Consider the following 16882-nt stretch of genomic DNA (forward strand, 5'->3'; position numbering starts at 1 on the left):
TGAAATTATTGACGATTGAACCGTGTTATGATAGGAATAAGTAGACAATTCTCACTCACGGATACTAAGGAATCAGTCTATATATCTTCCACTTCTACCTTCTCTACCACTCATTGATATCCAACAACATTCTACCTCACATTGAAAGCATGGCCTCTTGTTAAATAGTATCCTCGCTAGCCCATCATGATAGTTTCCTGTAAATCTCATATAACCAGAACAGAGCTAGAGACCTTCTCTCGCCCACCGCCATCCGCATCAGTCACCGCACCGTCACGAGTGGCTGCATCCATTACCACATAACCATCAGTCGCGTCTTGGTATCGCAGACCAAACATTTAATCATCATCCTACTCATCTCCATCACATAAAGCTTCCAACCACGGCAGATCCTTCATCCAACGATTACATGGCTAGTAACAACCAGCTCAATAGGTGGGGGAGAAACATTGCTGCTCCTGAATTCATCCCTTCGCGGGCTCCCATCGCCATACCCGATAAACAAGTATCACGAAGCAGCGCTTCGCCTCAACCACCAGCACGAAATATCGTTGCTAATCAATCATCATCTTCATCTACGTCATCACGACCTCGTAAACATCAAAGCTCTCAACGCAAAGAAGCAGACAAGGAAGATAAGCGAAAGTCAGTTACTTCGCAAGTTCCTTCTGATTCAATGGCTTTTGATGTGAGTTTGAATCGGGGTTGAGAAATTGCTTGTCATACAAACGTTAATGGCTTTTTTTGGTGTGCAGTTTCCAAATGTTAACAAAAGGGGACAGGTCTCATTGAACCATTTGTTGAACTTTACGTTTCCTGAACGTCAAAGGGTCACATCCTCCACTGTATCGCCTCGTCGCAAACGCTCATCTGGAGTTACGGTTTACAACAAGGAACGATTTGTCAATGCCAAGTAAGTTTTGGCATAGACTTAAATCATCCACATCGTTTGACTGATAGCTTTTAATTAGCTTCCGATTTGTCATGCGTGACTCGGGTGATTATACAGTCAACTTGTTTGATCCAGACATTTTGGTCGAGTGGAAGGATGTAGTGCAAGTGGTACGGCGCAACTTCTATTAACAAATTATCAGCTAAATGTCCCAATCATGTCCATGCCCTGACACTCCAATACGCAATAGGTTATTCCCACACCTCATTCTCCAACTTGTCCTATATGTCTGTCGCCTCCGGCACCTGCCAAAGTCACACGTTGTGGGCATGTCTTTTGTCACGCTTGTGTCTTGCACTATCTCGCTCTAGGTGATCGAAAATGGCGTAAATGTCCCATATGCTACGATGCCATCTACTCGAGAGACTTGAGAAGTGTCCGCTTTGACGAAGTATCCGAAGTCAAGGCTGGAAGTATCAGTGAAGGCTTTGGTTTGCGTGTAGTCTTGATGAAACGTATGGCAAACTCTACCGTGGCCCTGCCTCGTGTACAATATAAAGTATGGTTGGATGAAGGCGACGCGTCATCTCCTCCTAATGTATATGATGCACCAAGGGCTGCCAAGCTCGTTGCTTCACCAGCTGGGTTTGAACGTAAATTGCTGGAAGGTGAACGAGATGAATTGATGGCCCTTTCTTTGGCAGCTCAAGATACCGAAGAGGGTATATATATTGATCTGGCCCGTACAGAAGTAGATGCTGCCTTGGCAGATTTAGAAGCAGTTTCCAATGCACCAGATAGACGTGGTCGTGGCTCCAAGAAAGGCAAAGGCAGCACAGTCTCGCCGTCTAGAGGTGGTGGATCCGATGCTGTTAATAATAACAATAGTAGAAGTGAGCAACCACTAAGCAGCAATGGTGAAGAATCGAGCGTAACTCCATCCTTTGTGTTGAGTGCCATGTCCGAATATTATAATACAGCACCCATACCTATTCCAATCAACGCCACTGAAGGAGTAGTAGGAGCAACAGGATCGATTTCTCCCGAAGCACCTAGTGTACAAACTCCAACACCACCAACACCTGGCTCATCTCGAGATCCATTGCCAGCCCAGCCACCGCGAGATAATGCATACTACTTTTATCAATCAGCTGATGGTGCTCATGTATATTTACATCCGTTGGATATCAAAATCTTGTTACGTGAACACGGTGAATACTCAAACTTCCCGGAATATCTTGAAGTCGGTGTTTTATCAGTACGTGAAAGTACCGTAGACGATGACTTACGTAAACGATGTAAATACCTGGCCCATCTGCCATTATCATGTGATGTCACATTTTGTGAAGTGGATCTCGCTAAAGCTGTATCACAACTCGTATTGAATCAATTTGCTAAAGAATTGTCGGAACGTAATCGTAGATTAAATGCCATCAAACGAGCCGAATTGGCAACCGATAGTAATAGTCGACGCCAACACCAACATCATCGTTCTTCACCACCAGAAGATTCAGCATTGATGCCCGCTCTGCGACGTGTCTCTCCAAGTGACTTGGAGCGATACATACCTACAGGTGACGAATGGGGATTACCACCTGGTCGTGAATTAGGTGATGAAGATCTCAACACTGGACGTGCCGAGTCTCCATCTCCGACCTTCTCTAATAGCAATAATATTAGCACCACACCACCATTTGAAGGTGTATCATTTGCACGTATGGCCACAACGAATTCTACTGCTACATGGGTACGAAAGCCTCCTGCTTCCAACCCCAATAATCAACCACAGAAATATAGTAACAATAGTACAGATGATGAAGACTACTTTGCTGAATCTTGGACCTTGGATTTAGAATCTGCTGTACTGGATGGCAAGTCTGGTGGAAGTAATAGTAGTATGAATGGAGGAGGAAGTGGAAATGGTAACGGAGGTGGTGGACAGAAGAATAAGAAGAAGAAATCGAAGGGTGTGTTGCTAGTATCAAATGGAGGAGCGAGAGGACGATGAAAAATCATTATTTTGTTCGTGGTTATTTGCTCGGTTTTAACCTAAATATATAAGTGTCCAGAAACCTTCAAACGAAAACCCTGCTCTCTACCTTGTAGGTTACGCGTTCTGAGCTCTTCGCGTTCTCAAAACAGCAAATCTTGTCAACAACCAAAACAAGATGGCAGACAACCATCCCAGTCCAACAGGCTCTCAAGCATACGATACTATCCTTCGTTGGATCGGCTTGCAAGCTGTTCCCTCTCGTAAAAAGCCAGAGACGGCCGAAGATGCACCTCAAGCATCAAGCTCAAATCAGCAAACTGGTAAGTTTGTCTTTCACCACACACTTAGTTTTGACTTATGGTCTGATTTACATATTGAATTGCCTGATGTACACACAATTGAATCCAATCCGTCTCATTGCCCGACCATCCAAACATCTAACATCAACATTTTCTTAAAAACCAGCACCTAAACCAAGCAATGCCATCTCACCAGGCGAAAACCCTTGGTATCCCTTACCAGGCCCCCCAACCACCGACGAAGAAAAAGACATTCTAAAACAAGCCATACAGCAAGAGCTAGACCAACTACAGGCTGTAGCTCGTGAACGAGACCAGAAATCCAAAGATATGGAAACGTATGCTGCATCCAATTGTGCTGATCTACGATGGATGTATCAGAATTGTTTGTCGAATGGGACGCTTATGGAACGGTCGTCGTTTTGTCAGGTGCAGAAGAATGCGTGGAGGGAGTGTCTCTCTGTACAGAAGGTAAAGTGTTGGACTCGAGCAGAGATCTGTTTGGTTTAGTTTTTAACGTCGATTTTTGATGATAGAAATATATGGCACAGTTAGGGTATTATTCGATACCTGCTACCAAGGAGTACGCTGATGCGCGACAAGTTATTGCTGATAAAGCTGATGATTTGTATTTGAAGGCTGCTAAGGCTAGAAAGGAAGAGGAGGCTGCTGCCGCGGCTTTAGCAGATGCTGCTAAATAGTGCTTGAACGAGGAACACACTTGTGTGCTCTTCTCATACCCTCATTTGAAAAACAGCAAATACTGTATATATATCCATGCTCATAAACTATCTTCACATGGCAGAGACGTTTTTGATCATGAAGCGTAGCTCTCTATGGCCTTGTGGGTCCATCTGGTTATTACATGGAATTGAGAAAGCCCACATATATGAGGTTGCATCGTTGCATCTCTTTGCAAATGTTCCGACGTCCTAGAGGTCTGATATGCGAAGACACAGCCTCGGCTGCTACGAATGTTATCGGATTCATAGCCTCTCAGATAGATTACATAGCTAAATGCGAATATTCGCATCGGAAGGCGCAAACGCAGCCAAATTAAATACTTTCGATGTGTTACAGAGTCAATGTAGACTATCAGCGATATATCAACACGTGATTCAACTCTATTCTACAGTGCACTAATTGCTTCCCAAGGTCTCTTCATCCTCACAACCTTGACGTTTACTCATAATTTTGACAACATAGTCGAGCAAAAACCTCAGGATGTAGGAGGAGAAGAGGACTCCTGGTGGTCCATGTGCTATGGTACGTAATCTATTTGGGGCCAGAGCCTCCAGATCTAGAGCAATTGTTGTTTGAAGAAAATTTCAGTTGCCGTATCACATTACACGTTATTGGGGTCTTCGCCATATCTGTTTGAGACGAGAAACAGTCGGCAGTCAATTTAATTACCATCTGGCATTGCTTTTTGGACCCCAATAGAATACGTAAACCTGCCGTCCGACTAGCTAAAAATTCTGTAGTATCTGGAATGTTACTGCAAGAATGAACAAGGTCTTTTTTGCAATGCCATATGTCTCAGCTGTAAATTGTTCGAGATTCTTGCTACTTGCTGCTTGCAATCATCGTCGGCGTTGATTCTTATCAATTCAGCTCACTGGCCATTGATAATCAGTAGTCTGTGATTTTGAAGGGATTTCAGGAACCTGTTGAATTATCTGAGGCTTGTCAAGACGTAATTCAATAGCGATAACGACATGTCCTTCACTGTAATAAGACCATCATTGTTTTGAAAATGGAGTCTTCAACCTCCTCATGTTTGCTTTCGAGACGAAGAAAACTCTGTCTTTTTGACGCAATGTTGGAAAGCGACAGAGGAAAGCCATACGAAGTGATTGTAGGAACATCACATGTAAGCAGCATGAGATGGCAGGGTTTAAAAGGCTTGAAAGATAGGCGAGAGTCTTGCAACACATCGTTCTAAATATTCCACGAGGGCCTTTTAAGCAATAACTGTTGTGAATAAAAGTCCATTTGCTTTCTAGTTGATCATCCACCCCATATGTAGTGATTCCAGGCGATATGAAACTCAACGAAAAAGCAGGACGTGACCGGGCTCTGACGTATTCACGTGGGCTTTTCCATGCGATACCCCAATAGTCAACATTATTGCTATACGAATGATGTGCGTAAGCTTGGATTCAAAATAGGGCGTTTAGCTCGATTTCAATTTTACCTCAGAGCAGACCAACCTTACTGACAGCCAACGGGGTTAGACAGCGTTAACGACAATAACTTGGCACCCAACCAGCTTTCCAAAAAACCACTTGAATACCATGATTATAAACTAAACTCAGCAATTAATATTATTTTCAAACCAGGGCAAAAGATTCTACAAAATTTAAAATATAACACATCCAGGACAGATTTTACGGCCATCAACTTGATCTGTAGTCGTCGTTGTTGGGCTGTCAGCAATTTTACTTGGAATAGCAGCTGTGGTAGCGGTAGTAGTACCGGTACTGGCAGTCCCATTCGGACTAGCAGCTACCGACGGCCTGCGTCTAACCACAATCGTATACTCAACCACACTGTCATCTAAATCTACCGTCCAGTACAATCGTTGCTTTAGCAAATCCAATTCGTATGTTCCAGTAGACACCAGCACTTCCGTATCGTATTCAGTCGGGTAGTGACGGCGGGGGATGTATATCTCACAGATGTTACTCGTTGGTGCTTGTGTGGCTTTGGCGAATGTGTAAGACATGGTTTGAGTGGGCATGTCAAAGGCGAATTTACTTGGTATTCCTGGTGTTGCTATAGCGTATGGACGGACTATGGCTTGGAGGGCACGACCACCTTCGTCGAGTTTGTTGTCGTCGGCTACGAGTTTGGCTCGGGTGGTGTCTATTACGACTTCTTCGATTATTGTTGAGCTGGTTGATTGCGTGCCGTTTGCTGTGACTTTTACGTTCGCGAGTGGTGAGACTGGTTTTTGTGTTGTCTAGAAAAGTGAAGACATGTTAGATGGAGGCTAAGGAATAAACCATGCAACAAAAAAACCTTGACAGCACGTACGGATAGACTAAACAATGACAAATCCTCCCCATTCCAATTATCCCCCCACTTGTGACAATTATCCGCTGTATAGTTCCACATTGTAAAATTCATCATCGTGCTCTCCAACGCATACATATTAGAATCCATAGCAGCAATCTGATTAGAGTAATCTCCACTCGTGTAGGCAGCTTTATCATCTAAATCAAACGGTATTCCAATTTCTCCCATCACAGTTGGCACATTACCCATTGCCTTTTCACCATATCTACGAATCATTTCCAGCTGAGATTTAAAACATGTCTTGATACCAGCTTCTCCAAATCGTATTCCGAGGATGGGGTTGTTTATCAATCCATATTTTAGAGATACGACATCGATAGTGTACATGCGGTTGAAGGCCTTGTTGAAGAGTGTTATACCATCATACCAGTGTGGTGCATATGCTATTCGGGTTGTTGGGTCTCCATCGTGAGCGACGAGTGTAGGCGGGACGGTCATTACAGGAGGTTCGACTAGTATTACAGCGTTGCTATGGATTTTACGGATTCCTGCTGTATAAGCACGTACAAATGGCTTAAAACAATCCTGATAGAAATCCACTAGTGCTCCGGTCTTGGGGTTCATGGTAAAATATGCGGGCCTAAGAAGGGTCCTAGTTTTTATATCCCATACACCTTCCCGAGCCCATATACACGATGCAGACTCCTTCCATGCTCTTGTCCCGTCCTGATTAATGAGTTTCGAACCTGTGGATACAAAACCTCGCCAGCTCATACCAAACGACTGTACGGTTTGCGGAATCCCTTCTCCAAGACACATTGCTTGAAACGGCGTCGGCACTGGCCCATTTTTTAACAGTACATCGTCTGGTATCACATCTAGATTCTTGTTTCCAATCCATCCATGATGTGGCTCGTTGAACGTATCATACCCAATCACACATACATCTTCCAATCCACCTGCATCATGTATTCGCTGCGCCAATTGCATTACGGAATCTATATAGTGCGATTGTAGGTAGTCCTGTATGTTTACAGCTGTTGTCGAGTCCTTTTCAGTTACAGTGAATGAGGGGGCGAATATACGACCACCAAAGAATAGCGTAAACATGGTGGCAGCTGCTAGCTTATCGTAATTGGATGGCCACATCATGCGTGGGAAGTTTGAGGGGTCTGGATATGTGTTGTGGACTATGGCTGCACCTGTTGCTGGGAAATTGGATGGTTCGAAACCGGCGAGACGTAATGTCCAGCCTGGTGCTCCTGAGCCACCAGAGAATCGTGACCACTATTGAATACAGAGTTTGGTTAGTTCAGTAGATGGGTTGAAATGAGGTTTAGGCTTGACAATCTACTGCAGCAAAAACACGAGAAACTGATTGACATATCGTGACCAATAGTTCAACACATACCACATCCTGATGCGGATCTATAAACACATAAAACCCATACTCTCTGCACTTTTTTAGAACAGCAATCACGTAATCCAGGTATTCAACATCATATATCCCGCTAATAGAAACCAAACTTTTGTCAACCACCCAAAAACCACAACCACAAGAGTGACTACAACGGCAACACATAGCAAATACTTACGGTCCAGCATGCTCAATAGCCTCCCACGTCACACAATACCTCAAGAAATTATACCCCCAATGCCTCAACCTCGACAGATGCTCATCAGCCTGATCAAGCGGGAAGGGCCTTCCGACAAAAGTTATATTGACATCATCAAAGAATCCAGCTGGTTCATGCGATGGCTTGCCAATGGGTAGTTTACACGAGCCGGATAGGTTGACTCCTCGAAGTTGCAGGATGCGGTTTTTGGAGTCTTTGAAGAAGGGGGTGGAGGTGTCGAGTGCGTCGGATGCAGGGACTGACATTTGGGTAGTAGGCTTGGTGGTTGTATCAGGCTGTAATCATCGTAGAACGGGAGTGTGAGTGTGAAAAAACCATACTTGAACCAAAAAGCGGCGGAACAGGGATTTGAAAATGACATTTCGGCAAGGAGAGGAGAATCATGATGTGGAGGGGCACGTTACCTGAATCTTACTACTAGGCATGTCTTTCACTCGACACGTAGCTCTTGTAAAGCGTGTTGAAAGAAGTGCAAGTTTCATTGTTTTATGATTGGCTGAGCAGCGTGGTTCTGACTGAGTTACCGAATGCCCTGAAGTTCAGCTGGCCGCTCTGGTTATTTACGCGATTTCTTATCTACAGACTCTATTTATTTATCTTGTTATTTGTTATGTTGTCCCATTGTCCATATCAAATCAAACAATGTCTACAACTAGGTTCTTCTCCCAAACTTGGTGATTTCGCGAAGACGTTTCAAACACGTCCTAAATCAAAGAAAACCATTATCATCAGCGATTCAACAACACTTTTTTCGCGGTCCTTCATCAATAAAACTTGTTCATCATCTCATTGCCACACAACATTTACCTGGCAGACGTCCGATCCTCATCATCCACAAAACAACCATCCAAATGTCTCAACGACTTGCGTAGGCTGTAAATCAGCGTACTACGATACAAGAGACGGCGCACATACTCTGTGTCTGACATGGTAGATACAAAGATAATGTCGCGTTCACGTTCTTGTGCTTCTTGCGACGACATACTGCTTCGTCGATCCACATGACTGAAACGAGTAGAGTCTTGTGTCGTGTAGAATGTGGCAGTCATTGGATTGTCCCTTTTGTGCAAAAGATGGTGTTGAGGGATGATGATAACAAAAAACGGTGCAACACCGCACTGTACCTCAGATCAATGAGCTGCAACCTCTTCAACCCCTTCAAAATCCGGACAGTCTCACTAGTCCCTGTTATACGATTGCCACGTAATAGAACTGTTTCAAGGCCATTAATCCATTGTAGACCATCAACGTTCGTCAGCTCATTATCAGACAAATCAAGCGTCTTGAGATTCACGGCTGATCGTAATGCTGAACATGAGGTGATGCCGTTTCCATGTGCTCTCAATGTTTGGAGACTCAGCATGTTCGTCAGATCTAGTGGTGAGGGATGAATCGATACGATTCGATTTGAGGCGGTTTTTTTCCATCTTTTCTCATACCTGGAATTTTCTCAAGATTGTTGCGACTCAAATCCAACACTTCTAATGCAGCACAAGAAATGAATTTCGTAGTATGAGGTATCCTACAATCGTGATTTCGGGTGTTATTGCTCATTGTATGAGGCAAAAAAAAAACACATGGAACCTTGGCTTAATACCTATTGTCGGCGGCTCGAAGTATACGCAACGTATCAGGCAAATCAATCAATTCAGTAACATCGTTTGATGTCCTAATCAAAAATCAAAACCAGTCAACTCCCAACCAATCCAGCAATGAGCAACAGCCACACATACACATCCAATTCTTCCAAGTTTGGCATAAGCACGCCCAATCCTTTCGTACTAGTCACTTGTTGATACCTCAGATCAAGTCGCTGCAAAGACATCCAATCCGATTGGCGAACTCGTTCAGTCATATTCATGAGCAACGGAAGGATTTCTGCACGATTAGTAGATGTGTCACTGACTCGTATTCGTGATAGTGTCCTGTGGGGTTGACTGGATGCTGAAGGCATGGAAGGATATCGTGGTGGCATCTCGTCGTATTCGAAGGGTATGATGAGAGAATTCTCTAAAAATGATATAAATTTGGGCATAACTGCTGATTTTGCGCTACTTTCTGGCTCGACTAGACACTCACCTAGATTAGCCAGTGAAGCTATAGCCTCTCCAAATCCATCTAAATTACCCCTAGGCACAATATATTCACCATTCGAGTATTCTATAGCTGCATCAGAGCCTCGAGAATTCATAGATGAGCTCTGCCAATGCCTCGACGATCGATCAGCCCAACCTTGCGCTTCATACAGGGCATCCACTCTATTCGTAAGAGATTCCATTCTACTACTTGATTGATCGGGTGACATGTCCTGTTCTTCATGATTCAAAAACGAGTCATATCCCGTTATTGCGCGATCCCCTTCATTAGCACCCATGTCTTCCTCTTCTTGTGCTTTGGACATTTCTTCATGCAAGAGCATTTCAGCCAAGAAGGGAGATGTGGTAGCATCCATAGTTTCAATAGACGCCGAGACTCCTGCATCACGTAGTTGATCATCACGACTCGTATCTGGGCCAACTGCGATACTTGCTACCGGCTTCTTGTCAGCAAAAGATTCTTCGTCAATCGAGGCGTTAGAATCAAGCTGTTTGTTCTTTTCACCGCTCGCTTTATCATTTGAAGACTCGGAGTCAGATATCTCGAATGGAGAAGCACGTCCACCTTCCCATTGTTTGGTTTGTTCATTAAAGACCATGCCAGAGGTCGTTCCGATTTTGGACATTAAGGCAGAGAGCGCTAAAAATGCGCTAGAAGTCAGTCCGCAGGTGTGTCAAAGACCGCCATGCAGAAAGCTGCAGGAAAAAACGCAATACTCACCCTTGCCATTCAAGTTTCTGATGAGTCTTATGGTACCCTTCTTGGTAGGCGACTCTGATTGCGATGCCGATGACCCAGCGACCGTAGACGTATCAACCATCAACTCTTCATTCTGAGGCTGCGGCTGGTCATCTACAATATCGTCCTCATTTTGCTCGTTAGTTTCATACAAGATTTCTCTACCGGCTTGATCAGCAGCGAAATCCTCTAAATCATCAATGTCAGCTGGATATAGATTTGACGACGTGGAAGTGATTCGTTTCTGTCCGGGCTTTATGCGAATGGAATCAAAGTTTTCATGTACTGTGACGGGTTTTTGTTGTTGTTGAGTGGGCGATACGGGTGCATCCATAGGGACAGCTTGAGCGGTGAATCCCGATATCAGATCGTCCAGGTGTCGTCGATCAACGGTGTTATAGTTTTGTTGGAAGAGGTCGAGTGCAATCGGTTGCTGTGGAGGTGTTTTACTTTGCGGAGGAGCTTTACTTGTTATTCCTTTCGGTCTCGGAGTTGAGTCCCTACAGTGAATATACGGTGTTCAATTGAATGGCACACAAACTTTGCTATTTCAATATCTACATACTCGTCAACAACAGCCGCCGGTCTAACAGATTTGTTTGAAATCCGCTTCCGTCGCGATGGCGATGATGTCTTGCGACCTTTGACACTATTATGCTTTGACTTTCCCTTCTCTTCCGCGGGCTTCCTGGCACTATTCTGCTGTGTCAACATTACCCCATACTCGTCGTTCAACAAATCATCATCGTCCTGGTCAGCAGTAAACCGCGAATGATGAGACATGGGCTCTCTACTTGCAGCAACAGCAATTTCGTCAATGTTTAAAGGACGAAATAGATCTTCGAGCGGAAGAGCAGGGACGGCAAACATATCGACAAGCGAGGTTGGGAGGAAGCCCGATGATGACTTTGCAGAGGACCGGTACTGCATTGTGCCAAAGTTTTCGGACGGATTTGAGTTTATAGAGTCCATTTTAGATATTAGTAAGGTATGAACGGTTTTCTATATTAGAGTAAGGTGTCAATTGTACAATTCGCAAGTCGATGAATTGCAGTTACAACTGTTTCAAGTCTTCGTTCCATACAATATTTCTACAGTTCTAAGGACTAAACAATGAGCTATAAGGACCAGGAATACGTACCTTAATGCCAAGCAGCTTTCTCGTAACCACAACAAGTCTCTCTTCACCCAAATCGATTAAGTATTTAATGTTGTCTAGTCCATTCAGCAGTGAAATGTCAGTATTAGCTTCAAAGCACGTAAAACCTGATAGTTTACGCGTAAATCACGTAATATCGTCATAATAATATCATCAGGCATAAGTTCGCCCCCAAAATGTCCGGCAGAGTTCATCATCAAAACATACAGGCTGATTATGGTGATGTTGTAGTTTTAGCAAGAGGAAGGCATGACGACTCAGCGTACATTTGAGAGGCACGAGGAGAAGCGATGGCCGGATACTCTTCAATGGATTTGCTGGGCAAAGAAACGTGATTTGTTTGCTGGTGCATCAACTGCTGGCGACGTGTTTATATCCAGAATGTCTTGGAAGCGAGTATGGAATTTAAAGAATTCGAAATTTGATCAGGCTCAAATAACTGCTCTCGCTTGGAAACCTGATGGTATGTCTGAAAGTGCTCCAACATTCGATGTGGTTTATTTTGATTGTAAGCTGACGCAGATCAATCATTTAGCGACAATGTTGGCTATTGGAACATCGCTTGGAAAGGTCTATATTCACGATGTGGAAACGTCAGAGCTCGTACACGTCATTCAACAATCGGCACCTGCATCGAGTTTTACATCGCCACGAATCACCACGCTGTACTGGGTAGATGATGTCAAGATCAACCAGAAAACTCAAGTAAAATGCTGTTTAGAGACATGTCATATTCATATGCTAGTTGCTTACAATCACGTTCTGTATTTGAAGGACGTGTGGCAAGACTCGTCTCGACCATATACAGACTACCTTCCCAGCTTGTCTGCTCTTCCACGTCCTGGAGCTATGGTCCCGCAGATTGGACGAGATGAGCTGAAGGCAGAATCAATGCATGTGTTGGTGGTGGGTGATGATCAAGGCAGATTTTCACTCAAGTATGATTCCACACAATCACGGGGTTTTTTGCGTGTCTCATGTGCCTTTGTCTCCGCCGTTTAGTGTGGATGGAGCTTTTCATCTTGGAACAACTTCGCTCTTGTCTTTTCAAAAACTGCATCTAAAGGTACGATGCCAAACTAAACCCACCACAAAAAAACACAAGCCCAATTCCTTCTGAACGTAGGACACATGCATCATCGGCGCATCTCTAACGCCAGACTTGACGATCCTCTCATTGGCTATAACAGCCCACTCAGCGTCACTATCAGATGGACCTGGATCACCACTAGCAACCCCAACTCGATCATCTAAGAAGGCACCCACATCATCCAAAGAACCCTCTCACGACTTTTATATTGCTACAATCGACACGAATCTACTTCACTTCCGTAAAAATGAAGTTTGTGCATTGGCATTTAGGTCCACACAAGCCAATGTCTTGTTGAATTACTTGGACGATGCAGTCAAACTATTGGATGCTGAATATGATAATGTGAATAGTTTGAGAGAACAGCATATCAGGACGTTCGTTAGAATATTATCTGATTATGGCAGTACGTCCTTAGTCGGCGTCGATTCGCTCATTTTCTGTCGTTCATCGCCATGGCCAATTTCTTTTAGCTGGATCCACACCATATGATGAAATGATGACCATGTTGTGGGTAGGCCATAGATCTGGAGCTATCCGTCAATACTTACAACATGATTTGGGAGAGCGAGTAAGTCAGCTGTAGGCCGAAACGTACATGGGTTTTCTGTGCTTCTTATCCCACTTTCTTTGACAGGTCTTGACCAAATGGGAAAACACTGTCGAAACAGCATATTTGGCTATGAAGAAGCTCATAATCATTAATCTTCGACCTGGTGCACAACGATTGCTACTGTTCCTCACCGAGTTATATGGTCTAAGTCGGTTGTGAGTCATTATTCCATAACTATCTGCTTCATGGTCGAGTCATTGTTGATAGTATCTTCCCAGAACAATTATTGACTGAAGCCTCATTAGTGAAGAGCAACATCAACAAATTGGATTGAACATGTCTCAAGTCCAGTTTTGCTTGAAACGTGCTGGGCATTTGATGGCAGCTCTAGATCGACTTATGACAGTGCTGCAAGACGACATGAAGAACTTTACACAGTTTGGAGGATGGTTGAGGAATGGAAAGTGTTGGATTTGCGTTCTTTGAGAACATAATCTCTTTTTTGCGCTAACATCAATTTATAAATTCACAGCTGTGGTGCAGCCCGCCGAATCACAAGAAGAATCAGCACAATGGGATACTAAACGTATCGCCAAATACCTAAGCACATCCTTCCAACATGATATATTGGGTAGTTTCTTTACCTCTCCAACATCTCCAGACGTCACAATTACCGATGCAACTGCCACCACTACAAACGAATCAGCTGGTTTCTTTTATGATTTAGAGTCTGAGACAGCTAAAGCTTCTTTGATCACCATCATGTCTGAATTGAGATCCGTGTGTAATACTATATTTGATGTGCCGGCTGCTTTTATGGGTTCTAATGTTAGGTTGGCTGGATTTGCTAAAGTGATTACAGATATGGATGCTACTCAGAAGATTCAGTTGTCTATGAGGCTTGTGAATGGACCGGTAAGCCTCTATTCATAGTTTGTGTCACCGTTTTTGTTTGTTGGACTGATATTAGCCTCTATCTTAGAATGGAATGGTTCAGTATCTCGCGTTTCAAGATCCTACATTTAGAGATAAATCACAAAGTATCCAATCAATTTTTCGGCATTTTAAATCTCAACCGCTCACGTTGTTTTATATCAGTATGGATTGTACGATTCAATGCCCAACTACGCAAACCACCAAAAGGTTTTGTATCTGGATATGAATCCCCTAGTAGTGTTAAATGGTCTGGCGAAGCTGTTCGACTTCTCTTGAGTGACAGCCAAAACTCGACCCCATGTGAAGTGCAGGACTTGCAATTGTATGATGACGACGGACTGGTCATTTTCAGCAAGACAGATGGTGAGAACATGCTCAGTCGCCCAATTACTCAATATTACGACAAATACACCATTCATTTACAACCATTTTTTTGCAAACAGGCCAACAACGCCTATACATGTTCCCATCCTACACTGATCTACCATATCGACCAGTATCTGCATCCGGCCTCGTATCTCACTCTCCATCAATCCTGACGAGCTCTGGTATTCCACCGATACCTATAAATTTGGAATCTCCATACTCTATAGACAGGTTTGATGTCGTATCATTGTCCGTGCACAAGGATTTTGCAAGCTTGCTGCATTCAGATAAGGTTCGGATTCGCACATTGGCTGTAACGGATCAGCAGCAAACCGAAAATGATGATGACGAGGAGGAGGGTGATGAGATGGATGAGGATGATGTATTTGAGAGTGCTCAATCGTGATTTAAAAAAGCAGCTGTCGGATGTATGTGTTGCATGTTGTCAAGTGTACATATACATTACATAATAATAGAATTGCATGTTTTGTTTGCAAGTTTTTTCTTCAAGTGACTCCTCCCACTAGTACTGATACGCAATTCGACATTTCAGTTTTCATTGGGAGTCGCGATGGTGTGCAGACGATGCTGCTCCAGTGAACAAGTCTCACCTGCGGGATTGTACTGTTAGTGCTGTTAGAGACGGGAGGGTCACGCACTCCGCAGTGGTAGCACTGGACCCCTTCCTTGCCAACTTCAATGTTTAGTAATCAATTCTCTCCTAGGGTGAAATTTGTTGGCAGGGAAGAGGCGGGAGTTCGAATTTCCAGTCATATCCCAACACAAAGGTTTTTTTTAATGATGCAAAAAAGGTATATTAAAGCGAGTTAGAGCAATAATCTACACCAAAAAGCAGCACCTCTTTTTCGTAAGGATAATAATATTAGACACACAATATCTATCGAAAAATGTCACAGTGCACCAACAACGAAAGTGCACCTGATATGGAGTAGCAAAAATATTCATATCCGAGTTAGTCGTGTTGCCTCGTCTCGCCTCTCATCATGCAACCCTCAAATTACTTTGTCCGGCAAGATCCCCCTTCTCAAGTACTAAACCCACTATGACGGACTCCCCATGCTAATGCACGTGTCGCCACGAAAGATGAGCGGTTTGGGATTTCTAAATTCTCTGTCTTGGCGTGTGCCATTCGTCCAAACTACGACAAAATCTCGGAGCGTATTGGACGATCCATGTACATAATAAGCGAACCTAGTTGAGTTGCAGTGTAAGTCAACAAAGCACTTTCAAGCTTGAGAGTTTGTACATACAGTCGAATAGGATTGAGCTGCTCATTGTAAAAGCAGTAAAAGTGCTACTCAGCTTTCATCTTTTGACCAGTTTTCCGTTCCTATAGCGTCCAGACCGTTACAAGAGCATTTAATACGATTGATACGAGCGTCAATAGCGCAAAGTTTCTAACAATGGAGGGAATTAGACAAAATTTACAAACGTGACGCTTGTAAATGGGGAAGCACTTCTTGCACATTGCGACTTCTGGCTCTTCGTGGCTCTTTATGGAGCCAGCGGTGGAGGGTTCTTTTGAGTGTGTCTGGAAAGCTTCGCCTTTCTGGTATAGCTTGTTGAATGCTAACAGGACCTCCTGCTTTCTCTGCTTCGTCGTCTTGATTAGCTCCATGACCTGTGCGTAAAAGTATACCATCACAGATACTGTAGAGGTGAGCCTGAAAAGGCTCATCGTGGTCCCTGCCATTAACTCTGGTCGTCTTGAAGACCAGTCCGCGTAGCAAAAGATGGGAGGATCCAGCCATATTGGCCATATTATTTCTTGGAAAATGAAGATGGGGATAGACATGCAAACACTCTTGTTTCTTAAAGTGAAGGAACTTCTAGGCTCAAAGTACAACCAGGAATGGGATACAAATAGGCTCTCCGTCCGGGTCGTTGCAAACTGAAGAATTCATTTCACCAAAAACCTGCGCTGTAGTGAAGTCTCCAGCGAAGCAGTCACGGGCGTGCTGCAGTTCTTGGTGCTCATCAGTAGATCTTCTATAAATCCAGCCGTATTGTAGTCTCCAACACGTCGTTCGTCTCCATTTGGTCTCTATTTCGTGCGAATCGTTTTGGACTGTTCCCGTTT

General features: G+C 43.8%; 5 protein-coding genes across 5 annotated transcripts; 3 read left to right on the forward strand and 2 right to left on the reverse strand.

Annotated features, from left to right (window-relative positions):
• Positions 1-409: 409 nt before the first annotated feature.
• On the forward strand, positions 410-2900 carry SmJEL517_g00428 (uncharacterized protein; the record flags this gene model as incomplete). The annotated part of the gene is made up of 4 exons (XM_031166357.1): positions 410-688; positions 783-913; positions 972-1062; positions 1143-2900. The coding sequence occupies 4 exons, from the start codon at positions 410-412 to the stop codon at positions 2898-2900; spliced, it is 2259 nt and encodes a 752-aa protein (XP_031027339.1).
• A 160-nt stretch (positions 2901-3060) lies between these two features.
• Positions 3061-3885, forward strand: SmJEL517_g00429 (uncharacterized protein; the record flags this gene model as incomplete). Its single annotated transcript, XM_031166358.1, has 3 exons — positions 3061-3205; positions 3351-3655; positions 3721-3885. 3 exons carry the CDS (start codon positions 3061-3063, stop codon positions 3883-3885), a joined length of 615 nt encoding a protein of 204 aa, XP_031027338.1.
• A 1661-nt stretch (positions 3886-5546) lies between these two features.
• SmJEL517_g00430 (uncharacterized protein) lies at positions 5547-8267 on the reverse strand (the record flags this gene model as incomplete). Its single annotated transcript, XM_031166359.1, has 5 exons — positions 5547-6149; positions 6224-7492; positions 7617-7716; positions 7801-8117; positions 8247-8267. The coding sequence occupies 5 exons, from the start codon at positions 8265-8267 to the stop codon at positions 5547-5549; spliced, it is 2310 nt and encodes a 769-aa protein (XP_031027534.1).
• A 378-nt stretch (positions 8268-8645) lies between these two features.
• Positions 8646-11649, reverse strand: SmJEL517_g00431 (uncharacterized protein; the record flags this gene model as incomplete). Its single annotated transcript, XM_031166360.1, has 8 exons — positions 8646-8901; positions 8967-9216; positions 9282-9364; positions 9440-9511; positions 9576-9852; positions 9922-10578; positions 10660-11177; positions 11243-11649. 8 exons carry the CDS (start codon positions 11647-11649, stop codon positions 8646-8648), a joined length of 2520 nt encoding a protein of 839 aa, XP_031027568.1.
• Positions 11650-12085: 436 nt separating this feature from the next.
• Positions 12086-15187, forward strand: SmJEL517_g00432 (uncharacterized protein; the record flags this gene model as incomplete). Its single annotated transcript, XM_031166361.1, has 12 exons — positions 12086-12299; positions 12372-12541; positions 12611-12774; positions 12839-12902; positions 12963-13332; positions 13400-13497; positions 13564-13694; positions 13785-13945; positions 14012-14394; positions 14462-14519; positions 14578-14778; positions 14859-15187. 12 exons carry the CDS (start codon positions 12086-12088, stop codon positions 15185-15187), a joined length of 2343 nt encoding a protein of 780 aa, XP_031027567.1.
• Positions 15188-16882: the final 1695 nt, after the last annotated feature.

This window comes from Synchytrium microbalum (assembly GCF_006535985.1).
Source record: "Synchytrium microbalum strain JEL517 chromosome Unknown SmJEL517_scf0002, whole genome shotgun sequence".
Lineage (NCBI taxonomy): Eukaryota > Fungi > Chytridiomycota > Chytridiomycetes > Synchytriales > Synchytriaceae > Synchytrium > Synchytrium microbalum.